The 17,634-nt window shown below is 38.3% G+C and overlaps 1 protein-coding gene across 15 annotated transcripts in view; it reads right to left on the reverse strand.

Annotated features, from left to right (window-relative positions):
* DST (dystonin) overlaps positions 1 to 17,634 on the reverse strand; it is a 546,107-nt gene that overhangs the window by 230,830 nt on the left and 297,643 nt on the right. For all 15 annotated transcript variants that reach the window (XM_075861968.1, XM_075861975.1, XM_075861963.1 and 12 more), the window contains 13 exons: positions 17,413 to 17,508; positions 17,202 to 17,329; positions 15,398 to 15,491; positions 15,038 to 15,192; positions 14,396 to 14,924; positions 13,868 to 13,996; positions 13,041 to 13,118; positions 10,863 to 11,024; positions 9,273 to 9,377; positions 7,613 to 7,708; positions 6,212 to 6,337; positions 5,061 to 5,213; positions 1,817 to 1,971 (listed from right to left, as the gene is read on the reverse strand). In XM_075861968.1, coding sequence (XP_075718083.1) covers positions 1,817 to 1,971; positions 5,061 to 5,213; positions 6,212 to 6,337; positions 7,613 to 7,708; positions 9,273 to 9,377; positions 10,863 to 11,024; positions 13,041 to 13,118; positions 13,868 to 13,996; positions 14,396 to 14,924; positions 15,038 to 15,192; positions 15,398 to 15,491; positions 17,202 to 17,329; positions 17,413 to 17,508 — 2,006 coding nt within the window. The remainder of the gene's footprint in view (positions 1 to 1,816; positions 1,972 to 5,060; positions 5,214 to 6,211; positions 6,338 to 7,612; positions 7,709 to 9,272; positions 9,378 to 10,862; positions 11,025 to 13,040; positions 13,119 to 13,867; positions 13,997 to 14,395; positions 14,925 to 15,037; positions 15,193 to 15,397; positions 15,492 to 17,201; positions 17,330 to 17,412; positions 17,509 to 17,634) is intronic.

The raw sequence follows: 17,634 nt of genomic DNA on the forward strand, positions 1-17,634 counted from the left end.
TGAACCCTATGTGTCTCCATGTAGTGTGAGTCTTCAGTTATGAGTTACCCCCATTCGTTTGCCCTTTTTCTTAGAAAAAGTGAGCAGATGCAAGAGAGTAACACATGACAGCACGATCTACGCGCAAGCTTTGTTTGTAGTCTGTAACCATGGAAACAATTAGATCTAAATAGGTGCTGAATTTAAAAAAAAGTAGGATTTTTATTTTAGTCAAAAGAATTTTAATTTTAGATGTATGGGAGTCGGGACAATAAAAACATTGGCACATAATGATGTACATAACTTTTAAGGGAACAAAAAAAAAAAAAAGGGAAACCCATTAAAATTGAATATGTGGAAACTGTTTTTTTTTTGTTTTTAATTATCACTGGAATAAAACCTACAAACAACAAAAAAAAATAGCAAATGCAGCCGTTTTCCCACAAGCTCTTTTTTTATCCGTAGAAGTACATTTTCTAAATACCAAAGAAAGAGCAGTACCGACTTCCATGTAAGCTACTTGTCCCCTCTAAGACATGGCCAATTTTCGTTCTTTCATTTTCGTTTTACCTTCCCGCCTTAGCCACAGCCGTATAAGGGCTTGTTTTTTGCAGAAAAGTTGTAGTTTTTCATGGCACCATTTAATGTACCACGTAATGTACTGGGAAACTTAAAAAAATATATTTGTGGCGTGAAATGGGCAAAAAACAGCCGTTTCATTTTTACTTTGTTCATCAGGCTGTAAAAACGACATGTTCGCTTTATTCTACGGGTTGATATGATTATGGCGATACTAAAATGATATGTTTCTTTATGTTTTACCACTTTTATAAAAAAAAATAGTTTTGTGTCATCACATTCTGAGAGCCATAACTTTTTTATTTTTCCGTCGATTGAGCGATGTGAAGGCTTATTTTTTGCAGGGCGAACTGTTGTTTTATCTGGTACCATTGTGGGGTACGTGTGACTTTTTAATCAGTTTTTATTCCTTTTTTTTTTGAGAGCTAAGGTGACCAAAAAACAGCAATTGGGTTTTTTTGTTTTTTTTTACAGTGTTTACCAAGCAGGTTAAATAACATTATATTGTAATAGTTCATACTTTTATGGACGCGGCGGTACAAGTTATGTTAACTTTTATTTTTTTTTAACATTATTTTAGGGAATAAAATGGAAAAAGGGGTGTTTTTAAACTTTTTATATTTTTTTTGGGCACATTAAAAAAATTTTTTTTAACTGTTTTTATTAGTCCCTCTAGGGGATTTGAACCAGCGATTACATGGATCACATACATGATATACCAATGTATTGCAGTATATCATGTTTCTTACAGACTCCTAGACTTCACAGGAGTACAGCGATGGCAGACCTGGGGGCCTTCATTAGGTCCCCACGCTGTCATGACGATCGTCGGCACCCTGGAGTGGTGTTGCGGCAGGGCCAATGGCACGTCGGAGGGGGCCACCCCCCTGATTCTAACACTTTGGATGCCGTGGTCGCGATTGACGTTGGCATCTAAGGGGTTAAATGGGCGGCATCAAAGTGATCTTTGATTCCGCTCATTGTTGTGAGGTGTTGGCTGTATTACACAGTTGTCATCCGCTAAGTATAGAGTATACTTCCCCTTAACTGCTGCCACGTACATGTAAGTGGCATGACGTTAAGGGGTTAACAAAAGGGCAGCTAAGGAGGCGTCTTATTAATTCTAACAGCCGTTTATAGTTATTAAAAGAAATGGCAACTTGTAATCATCTGCTGTTAAAGGAGTCAGTATCTTTTAGTCATTTATTTTCTTTAATCGCTACCAATATTTTTTACATAAAGTATTAGTGGATTGCACCTGTTTGCAGAGTCAACAGCTTCTTTGTTTGGTGGTGGCACTGTAAAGCACACAGATGGGACCATGGCTTCATTGCCGGTAGGACTGATAACCTTCCACTTTGCACGATGTGAATTGCTCGCCAGCACACATTCATCGTCTTTGTAAATGGTAATCTAAATGTAAAGGGGGAAAAAATTATTGCATTTTTTGACTAAAAAACTTTTTTTGAGCTGTCTTTCAATTCCCTTAAATGTATTTTCTGATGTTAATTTATTTATTTCTGTTACTTATATAGCAACATCATATTCCGCAGCACTGCACAGAAGTTGTCCTCAGTCACTGTCCCCATTGGTGCTCACAATCTAAATTCGCTATCTGTATGTTTTTGGGGTGTGGGAGGAAACCAGAGCACCCAAAGGAAACCCACACAAACACGTGGAGAACATGCAAACTCCATGTACGAGCGGGATCATTAAGGATGGAATTGCATAATGTACTACGCTACTCCGGCCTTCAAAAAAACTAGGTATACACACGTATTTCACGGTATTGACCATCAGAAGTGATCTAGCTGGGCACTCCGGCTCTGGAGTGATGGACAGTGATGTCAGGAGCATTACAATGCATTTTCTACTATATAGGTATAGAGTGGTATATGTCGCCCGAACCCCCTGGGCAGAGCACTACTTGAAGCACTGTGCCCGTGGCAGCTCTTGGCATCACTTTCCATAAATGGCCAGTGATGTCAGGAGCACCAATGCTGGAGTCCCCGGACAAAGCATTGCAAGCGCTCTGGCCGGGTACTCCGTTCCTGGGGAAGCCCCTGACATCACTGTCCATACAGAACAGTAACGTTAGGGGCTTTAAGATGGTAAAATCCTCGGACAAAACATCAGCTGGCCGGGGATTCCGTCCCCGGAGAAACACCTGACGTCGCTGTACATATATGGACAGTGATATCAGGGGCTTTCAACAACAGAGTCCCCGGCCAGAGCGCTTTTGATGCTATGGCTGGGGACTCTAATTGAAAGCTCCTGACAGCAATGTACATATATCAACTGTGACGTCAGGTGTTTCCACAGGGCCGGTATCCCCCGGCCGGCAAATACCTGATGCTCTTCCTGGGGACTCAGGACCTGAGGAAGCTCCCCAAGGTAAACGTTTAACGTATACCTGTATTAGATGCCATACAGTAATATCTGTCATACATAGGCTCAGATCATAAAAGAAACATATACCATGCAGTGTAAGTTTTTTTGCAGTATATATAAGGGTATGTTCACGTTGTTTAGTAGCAGTGGTACAGAAGTGAGACAATACTACTACCAAACTGATAAAATTGTGCAGAAACGACAGCAAAATTGTGTTAAATGTAGCAGTTCTTATCTTAAAGAACAGCTCTAAGGGCCTGTTCACATCACCGTTCGCTTTCCGTTGGAGATTTCCGTCGGGTGAACACCGCAACGGAAAGTGAAAGTGAAACCACAGCTTCCGTTTCAGTCAACATTGATATCAATGGTGACGGAAACATCGCTAATGGTTTCCGTTCGTCACCATTCCGGCAGGTTTCCGTTTTAACGACGGAATCAGTAGCGGAGTTGACTGCGCTATTGATTCCGTCGGAAAATCTGAAACCTGCTGGAATGGTGACGAACGGAAACCATTAGCAATGTTTCCGTCACCATTAATATCAATGGTGATGGAAACGGAAGCTGTGGTTTCAGTTTCATTTTCCGTTGCGGGGTGCACCTGACGGAAACCTCAGACGGAAGCCCGGAACGGAAAGCCAACGCTGATGTGATCAGGCCCTTAGACATTTTCCTAGAACAGCTTCAGCATGGCACCACATCCACAGTTGTCACATGCATTTTTTATTCCACTTTTTTTTCCCAGTGATGTAAATTGGGGAAAAATATTGAGGTAATTCAACAGATAGGGAATGCCGCAGTTTGAAATAACCACAGCATGCTTAAAAAAAACCACAAGGATTTTAACCTTGTCTCGTGAATTCGTTTTCTTTGAAATCTCATTTACTTCAATGACACATTTTCTACTGTCGTTTTTTGGGGGGTTTTTTTGTAAAAAAGGAAAAAGAAAAAATCTATACCTAAAACTGCATACAGATATGTCCACCCTTAACTTTGCTTGAATTTGGTTAAGAACTCCAATTTCTCATCAAACAAATTCAATACAATATTGTGCCATGCTAGTAAAACCCTTGACAGGCTGCAACCTACATCACAACCACTGGGTGGCCACACATAGACAAATATAACACAGACATTTCGAGTATTAAAAAATATATATTTATTTTTTTTCAAAGCTGGTCATCTTGTGCCACACATGTAAGGATATGCTGAAATAAGAGGAAAGGTAAGGAAGGACACATCTGTATGTGAAAACTGTCTTCACTTTCATTGTAAAGCAAACACATTGACGAAGAAAGTTTTTCAATCTTGAATGATAAGTGTTTTGGCGCAGATAGATTTTTACCACAGACTAAACAGCTATTGCTAACAATCATAAAACTATTGAAATTACTAGAACTAAGGCTACATTCAGACGATTGTAGCTAACCTCGGACGTGAAAAACGAAAGTTTTTCACGTCCCAGGTGTACCCGTGCGGGGCGCGTTGTCACAGATCCCCCATAGACTAGAGTCTATGGAGGGATGCGTGACACGCAGTAAAATACGACATGTCCTATTTTTTCACAGACCCTTAACACGCTCAGTTGAAACAACGGTTGTGTGAACGGCCCCATTGAAGTACATGAGTCCGTGTGATGGCCACTGTTTTAACGGCCGTCACACGGAATACATATACGCTCGTCTGAATGAGCCCTAAGTGTTACATTGATAAACCGATTAAGGGACAACAGAAAGCAGCCAGGACTCGCATTTGGATGAGGAAAACTGAGCAAGTACATAGGAACAAAAAACAAGTCCGATTAATATATAAGTAAGAGATAAAGGAAAGTGTGATTTGCGTACTGCCAATCCTTTATGTCTCTATTCGGCCCTGAGCTCAGTGCCCATTTAGCCTTGAGCCAAAGAGCTGTGTAATCTGAGATAAACTGGTTGCTAGGGATATGCTGAAAGATTATAGCTGTGTATTTATAGCAACCAGTCTGACTGAAATATCTAACTGGACTGAGATCACAAAAGAGGATAAGTGTGAACAAGAACAAAAGTGTATTATTTTGTGAACGGACCTTACAAGACGTGAACAAGTTTACACTGTCCATTAAATCACACACTGACCTCAATTTGTCTGTAGTCACATATAGCTCGAATCGGAATAGATCCTTTCAGTGCATTGTCAGGGTTTCTTGGTTTTAACTGAACTATTGCCTTTGCCCTCCCAACCAGGCTGGCAATCGTGCTCTTGTACTGTAAAAGCTGTTCTTTTTCTTCCTGAATGATTAAAGAAAAAAATATTATTCATGCCGTTAAATTATTTCTTATGCTGCTTGATGGCTCAGGATGAATGCTGTTTTGAATTCATGAAATTCCATTGAAATGGGGTTTGGGCTTTTTATTTTTGAGCAAAAAGAACATCAGAGAAAAATGTATATGCTAATTCTAAATTCCCCATTATGATTTACAACTCGTTGGGATGTAAAAAGGATCTGTTACTACTTTCCCCCTCATGAAATAAACAGGTCCACTAAACAAGTGCTTCTCAATTCAATTACCCCCAACATGTCATGATTTGATGATATTCCATATAGATTTTCTCTCTATGGGACAGCCACAAATCATGACCGGTTAGGGGTATTTGAGGACAGAAGTTGAGATGCTGCTTTAGATAATATGAGAGAATTTTATAATCTATTCTATGTGGGAATATGGAGCACCTAAATCTTTCCTTCTGCAAACTCTGCGGACATGTGCAACTTTTAAGCCACATGATAAGAAGAGTGAGACACATAATTCCTCAATTCATAGATAGAGGAAATGCATAATATGGACTGGCAGAAGAAAAGATTTCTGGGCTAATATTTTTTAAAAACAGCAATATATAAAATAAAAACAGGGAAATCCCAGCATAGTGTAGGGAAACATTACAATAACCTTTGTTCAATTTTATGGTGGGAAAATTAGGGGCTGACTGTCCACAAAGGGGTTGCCTCATCAGGACAACCCCTTTTGCAACTCCCAGCGATCAGCTGATATTTTCTGGGAAAAGCTGTCAGAGTTTGCAGATGAAATGTCATAGTATATGGCACTGATTAAAGTAAATGGTTGATCATTGGTAGCACCAAGTCTTCCAGAGTCGCACTTTACAGCACTATGGCACGAGAAGGAGGGGAATCCCAAGCAGGGGACCCCACCTCCCTATATAAACTTCATATGTTTTGTATGGAACCTCTTAAAGGCTATAAAAGGAAACAGGATTTTGTGGTCATTACCATTGATTCCTGTACTAAGTCTTCCAGTTTATGTACGCTGGTTGATTTATCACAGCTATACTTCCTCAGTATGGAATCTCTCAAGGTCTTCAGATATTCTGTGGCATCTTTGGCATCACCGAAATACTACAATAATATAACAAAGTAAGTCAAATACATTTCATAACTGTAAATCTGGATTAGTGATTCTGAAATTACGATTTTGGAACAGCAATTTTGAGTAATCACTAATCAAATTAAATAATAATGGATTATGCAAATCTGTTTATGTAGAAAACTGAAAGTTACCATTAAAGGGGTATTCCTATGTTAGGCATTCTTGGCATATCCACAGGATATGCCATTAATGCCTGATAGATGCAGCTCTGACCGCTAGGACCATCATCTATCAGGAAAAAGGGGGTACAGTGACCCTTGTTTGCCAATTCCCGTCTGTCCCATTCTACATACACTTTAATGGAGAGGTGAACGCTCTTGTGTGCGGCACTTTCCATTGACTTCTATGGGGGTAATGGAAACCACACAGATCCCGTATAAGGATCCCATTATTGCATTTCAAGTAAGCTGTGAATACTACATCCTGCTGGGAACTGGTGTTTAACTTGCCCTTGTACCAGTAAGTATGGCCTTTTTCTGTCATATGTTGTAAATGTTATCCCCTTTTATCGCTTCGGTCTTCTCTGTACTCACGTACACAGTGCTCAATGAGTGCTGTGCATAGAATAGAGGCTGCGACATCTGTGACCAGGCACATGATCGCCCTGATGCCGGAAGTAGAAGGCTGTTGCTGGGTCTAACTAGACCCAGTATCGTCCTAACAGTGATAACAGTCACTATAACATGGCTGATTTCCCCTGTGATGTGCAGCCCCAGTTACAGTGGAAAAGTATAGTATAAACAAATGAAAATAAAAAAAAGTCCCCCAAAGTTGTTTGAGGGACAGACCATAACAAAAAAAAAATAAAAGTAAAAGAAAAAGCAAAAATAAATAAAACAAAAAAATACACATAAAATACCACTTCCAAAAAATCTTGCATGACCTGTTAGACACTTTTCTCTTAGTTATATCAATTTTGATTTGGCCTATTTCGCGCCAGTGTTTTGGTGCATTTTTAAGCTACGACTCTTTCCTCCTAAGCCACACTCCTAATGATGTGCAATCATCAAAACTGTGCCAAAATCTGGCACGTATTTTGACACTATTTATACCCAGACACCGTAGTAAATCTGGCCCAGTATGTTTTTGTAGTGTTGGGGGAATCTGAGGTACCCATGCAAACTCCTTGCAGATGTTGTCCTTAGTGGAATTTGAAACTGGAATTTCAACTACTTTACGTTATCAGAAGTGCTAAGAATAATATAGTATAAATAATAACAATAATAATAATAATATCTAAATACCTCAGAGTAGGCAATGTTTTGTCGTATATGTTGTTCTACACAACTGCACAGCTGTAAAATCCAGTTCCACTGTGTCTGCATAGCTGCTTTATAGGCCTGGAGATAGTACGAGAGGCAAAATACTAGTAGATAATAAAAATAATAGTTTCATGCAACATGCTTTGTCTAGTTGTACTAGATAAATATCAGTTCCTTGTGTCATATGATAGGGAAACCCTACCTTGGAATATACAATCACAATTAAGGACTCAAATATAGAAATGTGAAAATATTTTCAGGTGCTTTATCCCGCTCCAACATTAGGCTCTGTTCACACAGAGTTTTTTTGCAGGCAGAAAAAATCTGCTCCGAATTCCTTCACAGAATGACTGCGATTTTTTTTCCGCGTTTTTCACCCGCGGCCATTGAAGCTAATGCAAGGATTGCGGGCAAAAAACGCCATTAAAAACGTTCGGAAACTATTGATTCAATGGGAGGTCAGTGGCGGAATCCGGAGCAGGAAAAGACATGCCATTTTTTTTTTCCTCGCGAGCAGCTAAAAGCCGCCCCGGTAAAAAATGCCTCTGCCTTCCATTGAAATCAATGGAGTGGGGGGTGATTTCGGACGTTTTTTTGGTGCTGATTCTGACTCGGTTTCCGCGTCAAGATTAGCGCCAAAAAAATTCTGTGTAAACTCACTCTTAATCTCCAGTATTTATAAGAATTCCTATAATATTTGGTAAATCCTATCTAATAAGAGAATATTAGGTCCTGTTCCACCTCCTGTGAAGACGTAAGCCATAATGGATAGGATTGATCCTCTATGATTGGCCATGAAGCCTGAAGAATCCCTATGATTTATCATGAGTCTATCAAGTGTACATTTTTTTCTTAATTTTTTTATGGACTAGGGCAGCATGTTCTGCTAATCTGACTAATAATGAGCAAAGGAGATGGTAAAAATAGCATTAAAGGGGAAATCCAGTCAAAATGATCATCTGATATGCCATGGATATATGTGAGACAATCACACTGGTGGAACCTGTACTCCACAGAATACAATACCAATATAGAGCATACATTTGACACTGTTCAGAGATTTCTGTTACTGAAAATCAGTGGTGATCTGGAATCACAGATATTATTTTGTCACATGTGTTTATTACATATCACTAGATAATGTTGATCAGACTTCCCCTTTAAAGGGTTATCCAGGATTTTTAACGAAGTATTATCATGGATAAAAGTGGAAACCAAACCAAATTGTAATACTGTACACCCGAGCTTCTTGTACGTGGCCCGATATGGGTTGTGGAAACGAGCGCCTTTTTTTTTTACGGAATCAATAGCGCAGTTGACTATGCTATTGTTTCCGCTAAATAAAAGAAACCTTAAGGAACGGAGACAAACTGAAACTATTTGCAACAAAAGCATTACCATTAAAATCCCTGGTAATGCAAACGAAAGCTATGGTATCCGTTTGCCTTTCCGTTCATGGGTTCCTCCGACGGAAAGGTCTGACAGAACCCATCAATGGAAACCGAACGCTGATGTGAACAGGCCCTAACATGAGTAAACCATAAAAATGTGCATGTTATTAAAATGCATTGCAAATTTTCACTAGCACTGCCTGCCGAAAAGTCAAGAACTATAGCTAATGATTCAAAGATGCACTACTCACCTCGATAGTGGATCTTGCAGGATGATTCTGGAGCAGGAGCTGTTCTGCGCTATCTTGCACTGATTTAATGACTTCTTCTTTATGATCAAGTTCCCTCATTAAATCCTTCATAAACAAAGATCAAAGATAATTTACCAAATCTGTAAATTAGCCTGTGCGGAGTAGACCCTCGTACAGAGCCTGTGCAGAATGAAGTTGAGCCGAACTAGGAGAATAGAGTGTTTGTGTGATATACACGAATTACCACTTCATTCTCCTGCTTCGGCTTAGCTTTTTTCTGCTCAGTCACGATGTGGAGGTCTTGCCTCCCTTTTGTTACATCGGGACCAGGGTGACTTGGTAATACTAATAAGGGCCAAATTTTATGGAATAAAACGTTAACTCTGTCATGACCTGGGGTGTTTTGGACCTTGATGCCCAGAGCAAGATGTCACCATTTGGAATGCTTATTCTAAAAGTGAAATGTTTTTTTTTTATAGGTGATATCAATTCATTTTGTAGGCCTTATTTAAAGAGGATCTGTCACTAGTTTAGTAATGCCCTATCTCCTAGGTAATCTAATCGGCGCTGTCACACTGATAATGCTAGTGAGAATTGCGTCCCAAAACGTTTATTATTTCAAAAGTTATGAGCTTTTTTTCTAAATATGTAAATGAGCCTTTATTAGACAACTGGGAGGTAATAGCAGTGATTCTCCTGAGGTGGAGCTACCTTACAGCCTCTGACACTGTCCAATCAGCATGAAGCTGCTTCACACAGTGTGAGAGACATTTTAGAGGGAAGGGGGATCACTTCAAATAGCCATATCTCGAGGAGATTCTAATCTTTCATATGACACCAGGAGTTCGCAGTTCTAGCTGTGACACAACTGGAGATATCACCAGTTGAATACACAGTCAGGAATGGAAGTTGTATACTATAAGATCACGCTGTGTTGCTGGGCAGGGAATGGGGAGAAGCTGTATGCTGATTAGACAGCGTCATACAGAAAACATTACACCGCCCAGAGTGAAAAGAAAGAGTCACCTCCTATTTGGCTATTAGAGCCACATTACCATATTTAGGAAAATGCTCATAACTTTGCAAATAACAAATGTTTTGGAAAAACAAATCCCACTGTAGTTATCAGCATCATAGCGCCTATTAGATTAGTTAGGAGTTAGGGAATTAATAAACAAGTGACAGATCCTCTTTAAGGAAAAATGGTACAAAACAGTAACAAAATAAATATTTTCCTAATTTTTTCATGTTTTGTTTTAAAGAGAACCTGTCACCTCTCCTGACATGCCTATTTTTAGTAAATACTTGTACTCCACTATGAAATAACAATCCTGCAAACATCTTTGCTTAGAACTCTGCGTTATGCCGGTCCTCTGTTATTCCTCCTAGACATTTATGAATACATTGACAACTGGATGTTAACATTTCACTTGTCAAAAGGCTGTGTTCCTAGGTGGGTGGGAATGAGAGGTAGGTGGGAATGGGTTAATGAACGATCCCCCTATTTTAGGCTATATTTGTTTGATTAGCTATAAAGTGACAATAAATGAGTATATAACAGAATGCTACAGATAAGGTCAGGACACTTACAGCATGATAGTCCTTTTTAGCGGGTATGTTTTGGTTCCTATCACTCCAGTCATATGCTACTTCTTCCTCTTCTTTTTGATTCAGCCATATTAGCTCCCTTGTGGCTCTGGTGACAAAACTGAGAAGGGAGTCCAGGTTCTTTTGGCGGCTTCTTGAGTTATTCTTTTTAAAACAATTTAAGTTAAAAAAAAAATACAACAAAAATATATTAGCAACTGGGCAAATGTTTTTTTGTTTTTTTTAACTCATTTCATTAAAAAGTAAAAAACTGTAAGGTCAAAGTAACAAGGCTTTACAAGCATACATACAAACTTTACATTGTGAAAGAAACAAATAGTTGAACAATAAAAGTTAAATATTAACACTTTCTGCGTTTGTGTCATTATTCATCATATTGGTGTCACTATACTCAGAAGAGTGAGTGAATAGGGTCACAGCATTTCCTTTATGTCTGTGTGCAAACAGGTTGGACATTTTTTTTAAATCAAATTCTGAGCATCAGAGTAAAACATATGATGAGGCAAAGGAGCCCAAGTTCAAATGCCTTCTTATTCATCTCCCTAGCCGCATCTCTACTTTGTTAACTTTGGGGTGAATGAAGTGCTAAAGATTCATTCAGTTCATTTCTAATCATGTTGCCATTGGAGTACATTTCTCATTCTTGTACAGCATTTGTGGAAATTGGTTAAGTTGAAAATTGTAACGCAGAAGCAGATTGTTATCTATATACCAAGGACTCAATGAAACGGCTCTACTCAAAAGAAATTTGAGAAGGTGGAGCAGATTTATTAAGACCGGCATTTCAGAACGCCTGCCTTAATAAACAATTCGCTGGAGTAAGATGTGACACAGGTGAAAGCCTCTTAATAAATGTATCGCATCTCTCCGCTGGCAGTGTGCCACAATCGTGGCGTAACGATTGGGTCTCATCCATCCCCTCCATCACATAAAATAAAAAAAATACATAATCATCGCTCTTATTTTCTCCCCACCGTGTCCTGTCTGGCTCCCTCTTCATGCCGCGACTTATTCAAGGTACTGACGCCGGGCAGCGCTGCCCGTCGTCAGTACCTTGAATTATTTTTTATGTGTCTGATGGAGAAGGGTAAGGGGGATAGTCGGGGGGGGATGTACGAACCCCGGCATGTTCCTCTACCGTGGTATACTGCACATACTGAAGTCTATGCCAGCTAGGAGCTGGTTTCTGCTATAATTTATGCCAGTTTTCTGGTGTAAATTGTAATAAATTTGTTGTTCCTGTGGAGGCCCACCCACTTTGATTAAGTCACGCCCTCTTTAGGCGCCTTTTTGGGGAAGTGGCGAGAAAAGTAAAGAGTTGCAAATTTTTGTGCAACTATGGCATGCTCCATAATCTGCAACTTTTTTACTCCAGAAAACTGGTGTGAACCTTTTGATATATTCCCTCCATTGTGTCCAAAATGTCAAGAAAAAAGGTATCCTGCAATATATTGTCAATATAAATAATGGATATAATCATCAAGCAGTACATTACTTGCAGAAACTACTGCTGATGTCAACAAGAAAGAACTAGGAGTCAGTCATTTTCCCTTTCTGTGTCCTGTGCAAATCAATAACAATAAATCGAACAACGGAACATACTGAGCCATATAGTACATGTCACTACTGCTCAACTACAACACTACTCGTGCTCATTGGAGCTACTTAATATATAATTATTTTGTGAGCTCCACTGATGGTGACCTTCACCTTTAAGAAGACCTGTCACATCTCCCGATATGTCTTTTTTAGTAAAAAGTCTTTTTTACCATGAACTAAAAATTCTCAAGCATCTTTTCTTAGAACTCTACATTGTGTTGTCCCTATGTTAATTCCTCCTAGAAATGTATGAATAAATTGACAACTGGGTGTTACCAGTTGGGGGTGTGTCCCTACACCAACGGCCAATGTCCAATCAGTGTTGACAAAGTGAGACTGTGAAGGCACACACCCCTTTTACAAAGGATTGGTAACACCCAGTTTTCAATATATACATTTCCAAGAGGAATAAAAGAGGAATGGCACGACATAGAGGTAAAAGAAAATTTGTTTCAGAATTGTCATTTCATGGGAAATACAAGTATTTACTAAAACAGACATGTCAGGAGAGCTGACAGGTCCTCTTGTGATTGATGAATATAAATAAAGCAGTTGCCTTACCAGTAACTTTGAATAAGAGCTTTCAATTTTGTGGAGAACATCAGCATAAGAATTTTTGAAAGGACCAGTCATCTGGAGCTGCAAAAGAAAAAGAATAATAAGGAAATATGGACAAACAAACGTATGTATCTTAAACCATGTCTTCTACAGCGGGAGAACTATACAATATAGTCACTGTTTACAGAAAGTATATGTATGTATATATATATATATATATATATATATATATATATATACATATTATATATATACATACATAATATATATATATATATATATATATATATATATATATATCCAAAAGCCTGTGTCAGTTTGCCTTTACTTAGTTTTAACAATTTGATTTTGTTCCACCAGACCAGTAAATACAATGTTCTACAATAGCAATGTATATGATAATAAATATAATAATTCATGTGGAGTTACAATAACAAAACTGAATGCGTTTTCAGAAGAGAAGAGATATTATAGGTTCCAGGTAAGATGATAATAATATATACAACTATGTGCAGTTTTATAACCGGAGGCATAATATGCATACAGTGTAATTATATTTCACAATGTGCTAATGTTAGAATTAAGAACTTCCAGCAAGCACAGACATAACATAAGCTGCGGGGAGGGCAAAGTAATTAAGTGGTGAGATTAAATGTTCTCTAAGATATTCCTTCTCTCAGGGAAATATTTGACATAGCAAGAACTATTTCTCAGGAAGAATTAACAAATTAAAAAAACATCGCTCATATTGTGACAAAAACCTATGAGCATAATTAACTCCTGCAGCTTGTGTTTAGTTGTAGAGGATTTCGACACAGCTATACCAATACCTCGGTCATTTTTGCATCTCTAACACTGGTTTCAAATTCTTCAACAACCCCTTGGAAATTTTTGTGATTCTCTAATTGGATTTCAATGCTGGCCAACTCTGAACCCCACTCTCCTCGGTCCAGTTGCATCTGTCAGGGGACATTAATAGGTTTGATATTACACATATGAAGGTGCCTCCATTCATTTCAACAGTCGATCAAAATCTTTAATAAAATGTTGTGTGCTAAGAATTACTATACCCGAAATAATGATATTACTGTTATCCGACAAGTATGTTCCATTAATAAAAAATGATCTTGCTGCTAAATTTTATCCATTATTAATCCTTAGGAATCTATTCTTAATAGGAGCAGAATATTAGAAGTACCACAATGATGATGAGCAGCTCAGAACTGCAAACTCATGTACTAAACTGACAACACAACAAGAAGGGAGACATACATTACATTGTCACATGGTTCGGTATGCAGAGACTATTCCATTTCCCATGTTCGACTTAGGAAGGAGATAGAGTCTAAAGACTTTACCTGCATTTCTTCTACCCAGTTGGAGAGGTCTTGAGCAAATTTAACATTCACTTCTTCCTCTGGTAGATTTTGATCAGCAAGGGATGATCTCAACATTGGTTTCTTGACTTGCATGAGCTTGAGTGACTGTAATGCATTTGAGTTCATCCCAGTTGCATAGTTTTGGATTAAACCTGGGTTAAAGTTTGGTGCAAATGTTGGCGTCATAGGCGTCAAATGTGAATTAAAGCCATGAGAGACATTGGTTGAAAGGCTGGATGGCAGACCAGAAGCAAGATTAGGTGCGAGACCAGGAGACATGCTGCCAGATATACTTGGAGTCAGACCGGTTGGTGACATTGGTGCCATATTGTGGGACATTGTAGAGTTCATTGCAGGGTTCAAGCTTTGTGAAAATCCTGAGTTTAGGCTTTGTGATATTCCTGATAACATAAGTTGTGTATGGTCAGACGCAATCATCCGTCCTTTGCTGTATAGTGAGGAGTATTCATTTCTCAATGAAAGTAGTTCATCCCGCAAAGAAGCAACCCTGCACAAAGATAACAATAATCACTACAGCGTCATGAAACGGTTAACATTGAATTGCATGTATTACTGCTAACACAAACTGTACTGTCTAAGATCAGACAAAGTCAAAATTACCTCTGTACAAGCTGGTCTGCTTGATAATACTTTCCATCTACAAGTGCTTGGACATCAATAAGCTGCTGTCGCAATAGGTTTTCACATTCGATCAGGTAACCGGCAATCTCAGCTTCATTTTGAAACTGGATTCCAGATTCCATCCGTTTGGTATCCTACAATGTGGAACAGAGAACTTAGATATGTCATGCCGTTTTTATTCTAAACAAAATTTTAATTGTTAGATATTTAATTTGTTAAATGTCATAGAGTCCATAATAGACATTAATCGTATAAGTGTAAAATAATCATGAAAAATATATTGAAATACAAGGAAATGTCAGTCAAGTTGATCTGCTGGAAAGAGTCAAGTACACTCACAGCTTGGAGAGCACTCCGAGCTAGTATCAGCTTATCTTCACATCCGAGACTATCTCTCTGCACTCGGATTGCAATCTGTTGCAGCATCTCTTGCCTAAAAGTAAGTGAATAATAGAAAAAACAAACAGCATAGTAAGATTAGGAAATCCAAATTGACATTAATAATGCTTAAGTAGTGTGTGTGTATGTGTGTGTGTGTGTGTGTGTGTGTATATTATATATATATGTGTGTGTGTGTGTGTGTGTGTGTGTGTGTGTGTGTGTGTGTGTGTGTGTGTGAATAAAAAAAAACGTATATATATTTTATATATATATATATATATATATATATATATATATATATATATATAAAAAAAAAGATAAATTGATAGGTAGATAAATATACACACACACATATATATATATGTATGTGTGTGTGTGTGTGTGTGTGTGTATGTATGTGTATATATATATATATATATATATATATATATATAAAGACTCAAATCAGGTTTGATAAATGTATAATAAAACATACCTTGAGTCGCTGGACTGCTCACCACCAAAGCTTATATATGAATTAATCATTGTCGGACCACAGTTAACTGACAGTAAGTTCTCATTGGAGCCGGCACTAGTGCGATTGCTCCTAGTGAGTACAGAGTCACTACTGTAGTAGCCATAACAGGTGCTGTTCATTTTTATAGTACTGACCCTCGGTCACCCATCCAAACTGACAGTATGATAAAAGATAAGAGTAAAAAAACCTTCAGAATGTACGGCTTCCAGGAACTAAAATATATCCCTACTGGCTAAGAGTACCACTAGCGTCCTTTCTTAAATAGGCTCTAACATGTAGATTCAAAACCCAGCAAATAATGTTCACATTGCTCTTCAAAGGATTTTGCCTGCAGCCATATATACCAGTTCGAGTTTGCCTTTCCTCTCTAGCTTTAACACTGAACAAGTTTGGGCTTATCGGCTTCATTTGGGCGTCTGTGGGAAATGCATATGCCAAATATTTCAATTATTCTCAATCAGACAGCTCCAAGTCTCTGTGTGATACACCAGTAATGTTTACATCCCAGAGCACCTTGAGTAGGAAACAATTAACATGCACAACAAGGACACAGTTTGGCAAAGTAATTGTTGCAGCACGCTGGATACCGTAAAAGGTTTCAAGCTATGAAGTTAAGATCATTCACCTATTCAATGTGATCATTTCTTGCTGCATTTCAAAGAGAAATTCACATCTATTGGAGACCTTATTTCCCGGTGGGGATGATCTTTGCAGTAAAAAAGGTTTATGGTTGTAATATTTAGAAACTCTTTGTATTGAACACTAAATGTGGAATATGTCTGCAACTAACCATTTAAAAACTTTCCCCGAGCTGCAATATGAGGTGCTCTATGGAAAATACGTCCATCTTGCCTCTATGGACAAGCCGTGCACATTCATCTCTACGTACCTCATACTTCAAGTAACACGATTTTATCATATCGGCTTTGGAATTCACATCTTTGTTGTAAATTCCGTCGTTCTGCTCCGTCATAGGAGCAGAAAAAAGAAATTGATAGTGTCAGATCTGTCGCATAATGGCCACCATTATATTAGGGGTTGCGTCGTGGTGTCCATTGTTATGGCTGGAGAATAGCGCTGCATGCTGAACAGAACAGAGCCTAAACTTGTTTAAAGTGTATTCCATTAACCATTTTACAATGGATCCCAGAAGGTGATATTTGTGAAGTTGTGTATTGTGAACATATAATATATGACAAGAACATAATAGTGTTTTAAGCAAACAATGAACTACATTCGGCATACCTTTCGATTTCAGGTCTTATTGCTTTCTCTCTTTCAAACATAGCGATGATGAGCTTTCCCCATTCTTTTTCTATGTCATTTGGATGGTATCCCTGACAAAGCTTGATCCGTCCAAGTTCAATCCAAGCCTTGAAATGAAAACAAATCTTAACGTCAAGTGCTTCATAAATCCACAAAGATATTGCACTAACAACACAAATGCCAAACTTACTTCCAGCAATGAGTATAGGTGCTTAATCTTTTCTTTTTCTGTTTCCTTGGTTGGGATGTCTTTCTCTTTAAACTGTAAGTATTGGTTATAAAGTGCCTGCAAAGATAACACAAAGATTCACATTACAACTGTGTAAACAATGTGTTTTTGTCTTTTATATACAGTATATAAAAATAAACCCATTAGTAATATACTGTAGCCTAGAAAACCATGCAGTGGATG

The sequence above is a fragment of the Rhinoderma darwinii genome, chromosome 4 (genome assembly GCF_050947455.1).
Source record: "Rhinoderma darwinii isolate aRhiDar2 chromosome 4, aRhiDar2.hap1, whole genome shotgun sequence".
Taxonomy (NCBI): domain Eukaryota; kingdom Metazoa; phylum Chordata; class Amphibia; order Anura; family Rhinodermatidae; genus Rhinoderma; species Rhinoderma darwinii.